The 10,350-nt window shown below is 47.8% G+C and overlaps 1 protein-coding gene across 1 annotated transcript in view; it reads right to left on the bottom strand.

Moving 5' to 3' along the window:
• DDX23 (DEAD-box helicase 23) overlaps window positions 1–9,369 on the bottom strand; it is a 21,300-nt gene extending 11,931 nt beyond the window's left edge. The window contains exons 1-3 of the mRNA XM_032144257.2: window positions 9,290–9,369; window positions 2,819–3,027; window positions 1,180–1,290 (exon numbers count right to left, since the gene is read on the bottom strand). Of these exons, the coding sequence (XP_032000148.1) occupies window positions 1,180–1,290; window positions 2,819–3,027 (320 nt within the window). The 5' untranslated portion in view covers window positions 9,290–9,369. The remainder of the gene's footprint in view (window positions 1–1,179; window positions 1,291–2,818; window positions 3,028–9,289) is intronic.
• Between the last annotated feature and the right edge of the window lie 981 nt (window positions 9,370–10,350).

Genomic DNA, 10,350 nt, shown 5'->3' with positions numbered 1-10,350 from the left:
CAAAAAAAAAAAAAAAAAAAAAAAAAAGGTCAGGAGTTCGAGACCAGACTGGCCAACAGGTGAAACGGCTGTCTCTACTAAAAATACAAAAATTAGCCAGGTGTGGTGGCTCGCGCCTGTAATCCCCACTACTTGGGGGGCTGAAGCAGCAGAATCGCTTGAACCTAGGAGGTGGAGGTTGCAATAAGATCATGTCACTGCACTCAGCCTGGGTGACAGAGAGAGATTCCATCTCAAAAAAAAAATCAAAAGAGGCCGGGCACGGTGGCTCATACCTGTAATCCCAGCACTTTGGGAGGCCGAGGTGGGTGGATCACCTGAGGTCAGGAGTTTGAGACCAGCCTGGCCAACATGGAGAAACCCTGTCTCTACTAAAAATACAAAAATTAGCCAGGCATGGTGGCGCATGCCTGCATTCCCAGCTACTTGGGAGGCTGAGGCAGGAAAATTGCCTGAACCCAAGAGGCAGAGGTTGCAGTGAGCCGAGATCATGCCATTGCACTCCAGCCTGGGCAACAGGACAAAAACTCTGTCTCAAAAAAAACTCCCCCAAAAAACAAAATCTGGTGGCAGATGCCTGTAGTCCAGCTACTCAGGAGGCTGAGGTGGGTGGATCACCTAAGCCTGGGAAGTCAAGGCTGCAGTAAGTTGTGATCACACCACTGCACTCCAGGCTGGGCAAAAGAGTGAGACCCTACCTCAAAAAAATAAATAAAATAAAAATAAGTAAGAAAGAGAGCTCTGTAATAACTACCAAAAGAATCTGTTAAGAGAAATCTACTTTCTATTTTTTTTTTTTTTTTTTTGAGACAGAGTCTTGCTCTGTCGCCCAGGCTGGAGTGCAGTGGTGTGATCTCAACTCACTGCAGGCTCCGCCTCCCAGGTTCAAGCCATTCTCCTACCTCAGCCTCCCGAGTAGCTGGGACTACAGGCGCCCGCCACCACGCCTGGCTAATTTTTTGTATATGTAGTAGAGACGGGGTTTCACCATGTTAGCCAGGACGGTCTCGATCTCCTGACCTCGTGATCCACCCGCCTCAGCCTCCCAAAGTGCTGGGATTACAGGCGTGAGCCACTGCGCCTGGTGAGAAATCTACTTTCATAAGAAGCTGAGCCAACTCAGGTGCAGAGAAGAAATGGGAGCATTCCCCTAAAGCCCCCTCTCATTCCTTCATGTACCTGGAGCGTTTACGGTCCTTGTCCCGTCTGTGCCCATCCTTGTCTCGATCTCGGTCCTTCTTATTCCGATCCCGCTCCTTATCTCGTTCTCGTTCTTTGTGCCGTCGTTCTCTGGAAGACCACAAATTTAAGAATTCACTTGGTATTTCCAAAGTATCTTGCTTCACTGCAGCCCTGAGAAAGTTCCTATACTCTCGTCCCAAAGTAATGTTTTACAAATTAGAGAATGTATCTCTCACTTATGGAAATAACAAGGGAATTCTAAGAAGCTTTATAGATCAGAGATGTACTGTTAAATATTAACGGCAATGACAGGTCATGGACTATGTGAACAGATGAACCTTCCTTTTTTATTTTTTTGAGATGGAGTCTCGCTCTCTAGCCCAGGCTGGAGTGCAGTGGTGTGATCTCAGCTCACTGCAGCCTCCGCCTCCCGGGTTCAAGGAATTGTCATGCCTCAGCCTCCCAAGTAGCTGGGAATACAGACGTGCACCACCATGCCCGGCTAATTTTTGTATTTTTAGTAGAGACGGGGTTTTGCCATGTTGGCCAGGCTGGTCTCAAACTCCTCACCTCAAGTAATCCACCCACCTTGGCCTCCCAAAGTGCTGGGATTACAGGTATGAGCCACCGCGCCCGGCCACAGATGAACCTTCCTTGATAACCCAGACCTTCACCTTACAAGTTCCCTCTCAACTTTTTTTAATTTTTTTTGTATTTTTAGTAGAGATCAGGTTTCACTGTTAGCCAGGATGGTCTCAATCTCCTGACCTCGTGATCCGCCTGCCTCGGCCTCCCAAAGTGCTGGGATTACAGGCGTGAGCCACCCCACCCGGCCCCCTCTCAACTTTTAAGAGTTGGGTCACTGAGGAAAACTGAAAACACCTGCAGGTCCAACTGGGATAGGAGTAGATTAATGTACAAAAAGTAGATGCCTAGCTGGGCGTGGTGGCTCACACCCGTAATCCCAGCACTTTGGGAGGCTAAGGTGGGTGGATCACCTGAGGTCAAGAGATCGAGATCAGCCTGACCAACGTGGAGAAACCCCGTCTCTACTAAAAATACAAAATTAGCCAGGTGTGGTGGCGCATGCCTGTAATCCCAGCTATTCGGGAGGCTGAGGCAGGAGAACTACTTGAACCTGGGAGGCAGAGGTTGCAGTGAGCCGAGATCGTGCCATTGCACTCCAGCATGGGCAACAAGAATGAAACTCCATCTTTAAAAAAAAAAAAAGGCCGGGCGGGGTGGCTTACGCCTGTAATCCCAGCACTTTGGGAGGCTGAGGCGGGTGGATCACAAGGTCAGGAGATCGAGATCATCCTGGCTAACACGGTGAAACCTCGTCTCCACTAAAAATACAAAAAAATTAGCCGGGTGTGGTGGCAGGCGCCTGTAGTCCCAGCTACTCACTTGGGAGGCAGAGGCAGGAGAATGGCGTGAACCTGGGAGGCGGAGCTTGCAGTGAGCTGAGATCGCGCCACTGCACTCCAGTCTGGGTGACAGAGCGAGACTCTGTCTCAAAAAAAAAAAAAAAAAAAAAAAGTAGATGCCTAATACTGGAGGCATCAGAAGAACCAAGAAGGAAGACATCTAAAATGTACTCTCCCTTCTCATGTAATAACATACGAAGTTACTTTACCTTTCTGCAGATTTGGAACGGGAACGAGAGCGAGAACGACTGCCTCCTCGACGTCTATCCCTTGAACGATGCCGCTTTCTATCTTTAGATGGGGAAGACTTCCGGTCCCGGTCTCTATCCCGCTCTCTGTCAGGAGTCCGTGATCGCTTCCTTTCCTCCTTGGAAGGTGATGCATCACGGTCCTTTTTGTCAGCCAGCTCTCCTGCCATCTGTAATGAGCAGGAAGAGTACTTATAATGTACTAGTCACTGCTCTAAACTGCTTATATATAATTCACTTACCCTCAAAACAACCCTATGAGGTGGATATATTAGTATGTCTACCATACAGATGAGAACGCTGAAACTCAGGTATATAAAGGAACTTGTCTGAGGACAGACAGGTAGTGGCGGAGTTGCAGGCAGTCTGGCTCCACAGGCCATCGTTACTCACTATATTGTCTCCCTGTAATTCCTTTCAGAGTCTCGCTCTGTCACCCAGGCTGGAGTGCAGTGGTGCAACCACAGGTCACTGCAGCTTCAACTTCCTGGGCTCAAGCCATCCTCCTGCCTCGCCTGGCTAATTTATTTTTTGTAGAGACAGGGTCTCACTATGTTGCCCAGGCTGGTCTTAAATTCCTGACCTCAAGCAATCCTCCTGCCTCAGCCTCTAAAAGGCTGAGATTACAGGCGTGAGCCACAGTGCCTGGCCAATTCCTTTTTATATATTCATTTCTAGATATGTACAGTGAATATATCATATTTTTGTAATTAGACTACAAAAGAGTATTAAAAGAAGTGTTAGTGTATGAACAGTGTACCAACTATTTCTAGAAACATCCTATATTGCTTACTTTGAAGTGTATTAGGTCTGCCAACCCACTAGGATCAGTTAGCACACGTATATCTGAGAGAGATAAATTTTCTTGAGCTCATAAAGAAAGCTCAATGGAGAAAAAAGTTTAACTTTGAGATCTGGATTATATTATAATTAGCACCACAAGGAAAACCTGAATTTAAGTGGAGAAACACACTTTTACTCAGATTAAAAGAAATGTACCTCTAATTATGCAATGGGAAAAACTTGGTAAAGGGTACACAGGACCTCTATACACATTTTTTAACTTCCTGTGAAACTATAATTATTTCAAAATATATGTATTTTAAATACCCAAAACTAGAGGTTGCAGAAGTCCTGACTGACATTCCCTATTCAGATTTTCACAACCTTGGTCATCTGCATAACCCAGTTTTGTGAAAGGTTTCAGCAGGAATTTTTTCTGTCTCCCTCCTACCTGGGAGACACCGAACACCACTCCCACACTGTCAACTATTCTTTGGACTATGAAATCTAGTTCAGCCAGGAGCTAAAACTGCAGCAAGCCTGAATCTGCAACCACCTCATCATCATCCCAAAGACTTGGGATACATTTCTCGCAACTTATTTTATCCCCAAACGGTTCAGCTCGAATGGTTCCTTAAGCTTTAGCTTACAAATCCCCTTTCTCATGCCATTCCCTGACATACATCCTTAAGAAAGATTGTATAAAGATGAGAAAGGAAAAATGAACAAGAAGCACTTTCAAAGGTGAGGACAACCCACTTTATCTCACAATCACCTGAGAAATGACTGACTGTTCTGTATCAGCACATCATGGATATCACATGGAAATACCTATGTCTTGGGCTGGGTATGGTGGCTCACGCCTGTAATCCTAGCACTTTGGGAGGCCAAGGCGGGCAGATCACGAGGTCAGGAGATTGAGACCATCCCGGCCAACACGGTGAAACCCCATCTCTACTAAAAATACAAAAATTAGCCGGGCATGGTGGCACGTGCCTGTAGTCCCAGCTACTCAGGAGGCTGATGCAGGAGAATCGCTTGAACCCAGGAGGCGGAGGCTGCAGTGAGCCAAAATCACACCACTGCACTCCAGCCTGGCAGCAGAGTGTGACTCCGTCTCAAAAAAAAAAAAAAAAAAAAACCTATGTCTTGACTGGGTGTGGTGGCTCATGCCTGTAATCTCTGCACTTTGGGAGGCTGAGGGGGGTGGATCGCTTGTCCAGGAGTTTGAGACCAACCTGGGCAATATCACCCGTCTCTACTAAAAATATAAAAAATTAGCCAGGCATGGTGGTACATGCTACTCAGGAGGCTGAGGTGGAAGGACTGCTTGAGCCCAGGAGGCAGAGGCTGCAGTAGGCCGAGATTGTGCCACTGCACCCCAGTCTGGAACCCTGTCACCAAAAAAAAAAAAAAAAAAAAGAACACTTATAGCCCTAAGAAAACAATCCCAAAGGAAGGCTATTTTCTCTGTACAGCATCCTGGATATCATTCATTCTTTCAACAAATATTCACTGAGCATCCGCCAGAAATTGTTGTAGGTAATGGAGACAAAGCAGTAAAGAAAACAAAGTCTCAAAGTCTCACGCCGGGTGCGGTGGCTCACGCCTGTAATCCCAGCACTTTGGGAGGCTGAGGTGGGCGGATCAAGAGGTTAGGAGATAGAGACCATCCTGGCTAACAGGGTGAAACCCCGTCTCCACTAAAAATACAAAAAAATTAGCCAGGCGTGGTGGCGGGCGCCTGTAGTCCCAGCTACTCAGGAGGCTGAGGCAGGAGAATGGCGTGAACCCGGGACGCAGAGCTTGCAGTGAGCCGAGATAGCGCCACTGCACTCCAGCCTGGGTGACAGAGTGAGACTCCGTCTCAAAAACAAAACAAAAACAAAGTCTCCTACTTCATAAAGCTTAAATTCTAGTGTAGCGGAAAGGATTTTAAATAGTAATGAATGCTAATGAAGAAAATAAAACAGTGATATGATGGGTAGGGGTATAAACAAGAGATAGATGGCTCAGGGAAGAAATTTTAGTTGACATTTAAGCTGAGACTTGAATGATGGGAAAGAGGGCCATGAAAAGATCAGGGTAAAAAACCCTTGTTAGATACAAGAAATGTGAGTACTAGGAAACTGGGGCAGGAACTAGCTTAGCATGTTTGTCAGGTTTGTTTTTTTGTTGCTGTTGTTGTTGAGACAGGGTCTCACCCTCTCACGCTGGATGGGTGGCAGTGGCACAATCACAGCACACTGCAGCCTTGACTTCCCAGGCTCAAGCGATCCTCCTGCCTCAGCCTCCCAAGTAGCTGGGACTATAGGTGAATGCCACACCTGACTAATTTTTTTTTTTTTTGAGATGGAGTCTTGCTCTGTCACCCAGGCTGGAGTGCAATGGCACGATCTTGGCTCACTGCAACCTCCACCTCCCAGGTTCAAGTGATTCTCCTGCCTCAGCCTCCTGAGTAGTTGGGATTACAGGCGCGTGCCACCACGCCTGGCTAATTTTTGTATTTTTAGTAGAGGCAGGGTTTCACCACGTTGGCCAGGCTGGTCTCAAACTCCTGACCTCAGGTGATCTGCCCTGAGTGCCCAAAGTGCTGGGATAACAAGCATGAGCCACCGTGCCCGGCCCCAATTAATTTTTAAAATAATTATTAGAGACAAGGTCTCAATTTGTTGCCCAGGCTAGTCTTCAACTCTTGGGCTCAAGGGATCCTTCTGCCTCAGCCTCCCAAAGTGCTGGTATTACAGGTGTGAGCCAACTGCACGTTTGTCAGTTAAAAACAAACTGGCCAGACCTGGTGGCTCGTGCCTGTAGTACCAGCACCTTGGGAGGCCAAGGCGGAAGGATCACTTGAGCCCAGGAGTTCGAGACCGGCTAGGGTAATAATAGCAAGACTTCCCGTCTATTTTGAACAATAAAATTTTACATTTATAAACAGTTAAAAATCAGCCGGAGGCCAGGCGCAGTGGCTCACACCTGTAATCCCAGCACTTTGGGAAGCTGAGGTAGGCAGATCATGAGGTCAGGAGTTCGAGACCAGCCTGGCCAACAGGGTGAAACCCCGTCTCTACTAAAAATGCAAAAATTAGCCAGGCATGGTGTCGGGCGTCTGTAATCCCAGATCCTCGGAAGGCTGAGGCAGAACTGCTTGAACCCAGGAGGTGTGGGTTGTTGTGAGCCGAGATAGCGCCGAGACTGCACTCCAGCCTGGGTGACAGAGCAAGACTCCGTCTCGAGAAAAAAAAAAAAAAATCAGCCAGGTGTGGTGGTTCACACTTGTAATCCTAGCACTTTGGGAGGCTGAGGGTGGGTGGAATACCTGAGCTCAAAAGTGCTCAAGAGCCCATAGGCAGAGGCCTGGGAGGAAAATATCGTCCAGGAACACGGCTTGTGCCCCCAGGAGCCAATACTACCTATGGGGCCCATGCCCCTTCGCTCCTGTCTGGGGAGGATCACCTGAGCCCAGGCTGAGGTGGAAAGACTTCTTGAGCCTGGGAAGCACTGATGCAGGAGGAATACTGATTCAAGATGAGTTCAGTGAACTGGGCAGGAGTCAGATAATGAAAATGTGTTACAGGTCAGTGTAGAGTTAACTTGGATTTTAACTGCAATGAGGATCTCAGAGGAGCTTTAAACAGGAAGCAATCTAATACTTTGGTGACTTGCAAGAAAATATACAGTAGACAGACAGAGTGAAAACACAACCAGTGAGAGTGCTATTATGGTGCTCTAGGCAAGAGATGGCAGTGGCTTGTTCTAGGAAGGTGGCGATGGAGATGGAAAGAAGTAGGCAGCGTCAGAGTATATTTTGGAGGCAAAGCTGACAGGACTTACTGAAGGGAGAAACGGGAAGAGCAGACACAAAGATAGCTCCTAAATTTATAGTTTCAGCAACCTAATAGTTTGTGGTGCCATAGCAAACAAACTGGAGAAGACTAGGGAAGGAACAGATTTAAGAGGAAATCAAACATTTCATTTTGGCCAGGTTGAGTGTGAGAGTATCTGTGGAGATTCCCAGAAGGCAAAGAGAAATGCAAATCTGGAACTTAGGGGAGAGGGTCTGTAGACAAAAACCTGAGTCACCAATACACAGGTAGCTTTTAAAGCCATGAGACACTAAATGATATTACCTAAGTAGGCAACATAGTGTAAGAAAAAAATAGAGAAGCAGCTCCAGAACTGAGCTCTGGAACACTTTAACAGGAGTTAGCCACGGGATGAATCACAGAAAAAGACTGGAAAGAACTAGCAGCCAGTGAGAAAGGACAAAGAAAAGCATGGCAACGAAGAAGCCAAAAACATGTTTCAAGGAGGGAGGGGTCAACTGTGTCAAGTACCACCGAAGTGGAGAGGGAATAAGGGACAGGGAAGTAACCACTGAATTTGGAACAATAGAGATTATTGGTGACCTTGACAAGAGCTGTTTCAGTGGCATTGAGGGAACGGAAGCCTGAGTGGAATGAGTTTGGAAGAGAATGAAAAATGAGAAGACAGTAAATACAGGCAACTTTTATTACAGGTTCTATTATCACAAGGGCCAAATAACCAGGCTGACTCTGGTCATGCTTCCCAGCAGCCTTCCTCTCAAACCTCCAGATCTTCAGGTCCTCAGTTCTTGCAGGGTAGGGGCACATTCTTTTTTTTCATTCAGTGACGTATTTATCAAGCATCTACTGTATGCAAGGCACAGTGCTAGGTGCTATGTGAGTTACAAAAATAAATTCTGTTCACAGTAAGTTTTTAGAACAACACGGTTATAAGACCGGACACGGTGGCTCGCACATGTAATCCTAACACTCTAAGAGGCCGAGGCAGGTGGACTGCCTGAGCTCAGGAGTTCGAGACCAGCCTGGGGAACACGGTGAAATCCCGTCTCTACTAAACATACAAAAAATTGGCCGGGCGTGGCGGCGTGCGCCTGTAGTCCCAGCTACTCGGGAGGCTGTGACAGGAGAATCGCTTGAACCCGGGAGGCGGAGGTTGCAGTGAGCCGAGATTCTGCCATTGCACTCTAGCCTGGGCGACAGAGCGAGACTCCGTCTCAAAAAAAAAAAAAAGAAAAGAAAAAAAAGAACAATAGGGGGTATGAGACACATACTAAGAGTATCAAGGCTCAGATGTAGTAATACAGGTGTTCAAAGGCGTTTCCCTTCACTTGTAAAAGGTGATGCGGAAGGCTTGGTAGAGGAAGTGACGCTTGAGCCTTTAAGTGTAAGTAGAATTTGAAGATATGTAATTAAGGACGCGGAAAAGAAGTCATTCCCGGCAAAAGAAATAATACGGGCGGCGCAGAGGCGGGAAAACATGGACTGACTGCGAGAGAAAAGCCAGAGTTCCAGTTTGGCTGCAGCAAAGGCTATTTTAAGCATGAAGGAATAAGGCCAGACTGGGGGTATCAGAGGCGCTGTGCCCATAGGCAGAGTCCTGGGAGGAAAATATCGTGCAGGGCCGTGGCCTGTGCCCGGAGGAGCCAACACTACCCGTGGGGCCCAAGCCCCTTCGCTCCTGCCCGCCCGAGCTTCCCGGGTTCATGCCCCTTCTCTGAGGCGTTCCTTCCCGCCTAGTCCAGGAGGCAGGGGCCACCGCCGTGCCCTGATTCTAGCCCTCTCTGTAAGCTCGTGGGAACCGCCTCCACCGCCCAGGACTCACCACCCTGAGTCTGAACCGCCCAACGCGGCCTCAACGTCGCGGAGCCGTCGCCATCTTTCCCGTTTCCTGGTCGCGGAGATGAACCCCCCCCGGGCCGCGAGGCAAGCTGGGAAGGCGAGTTCCTGGAGCTGGGCGGCAAAGGCCGACACTGAGGCCTGGGAACTACCAATCCCAGAATGCACGGCTTGAGCGCCGGCCCAAGGCTGCGGGGTCTGCCGGGCAATGTGGTTTGCCAGACGTTAGCGTCCGGGAAGGAAGAGTTTTTCGCGAATAGGCTTCCGGCATTAGGTTCTCCCGCCGAGCACCCTTCTTGGAATCGGCTGGTCTTCCTAGAAACTACAGTCGATGACTATCGTTGCCCGTGGCTTACAGTGGAGGAATTTAAGGGCATCCTGAGATATCTATAGCACGTAATTATAGCTAACAACTGCAGTAACAACAATAAATACCATTCGTGGAAAAGCGGTTTTTATAACAATTCTGTGAGAATGGGGCTAGCCCCATATTACAGTTGGACAAACTAAAGATTAGGTTACAGGAGTAGGTTCACAAGGAGGGTGATGCAGTTCTCCATTGTGTGTGGAACTATCCCAGACTTAGGAGGACGTTTTAGCAACCTTCGCCCCTGCAGCCGGGTGAATGCCATAACAACCCCCAGTTATTGTTAGAGCTCCAAATGAGCCCACACAATGGACTCTAAAGTCCTCCCGGAAGGATGGTATCTCCTGGGCTCTAGCACCTGTTTTCTCAACATTCCAGATAGAACCCTGGTTTCCTCAATTTCTTGCCCTTTGGAATGTGACCAATTGTTGAGGTATCTTGGTATTTTTGCTTCTTTCTTCCCCCAGATTCCCCTACTTCAGTCGTCCGCTGAGTTTTGTGGTTGCTGTTGTTGTTGTTGTTGTTGTTGTTGTTGTTGTTGTAACCTCAAATCGTAAGTTCACTTTGTGTTTCTCTTTGGTCTTATGGGTTCATAACTCTTTCCCTCAAAACAAAACAAAACATTGCAATTGCGGAAACGGTTTAGATAACCAGAAGTATCTCGGACCTCCCTTCTCATT

The sequence above is a fragment of the Hylobates moloch genome, unplaced genomic scaffold (genome assembly GCF_009828535.3).
Source record: "Hylobates moloch isolate HMO894 unplaced genomic scaffold, HMol_V3 SCAFFOLD_22, whole genome shotgun sequence".
NCBI classification, from domain to species: Eukaryota; Metazoa; Chordata; class Mammalia; order Primates; family Hylobatidae; genus Hylobates; species Hylobates moloch.
This window is presented reverse-complemented; position numbering and strand designations above follow the sequence as displayed.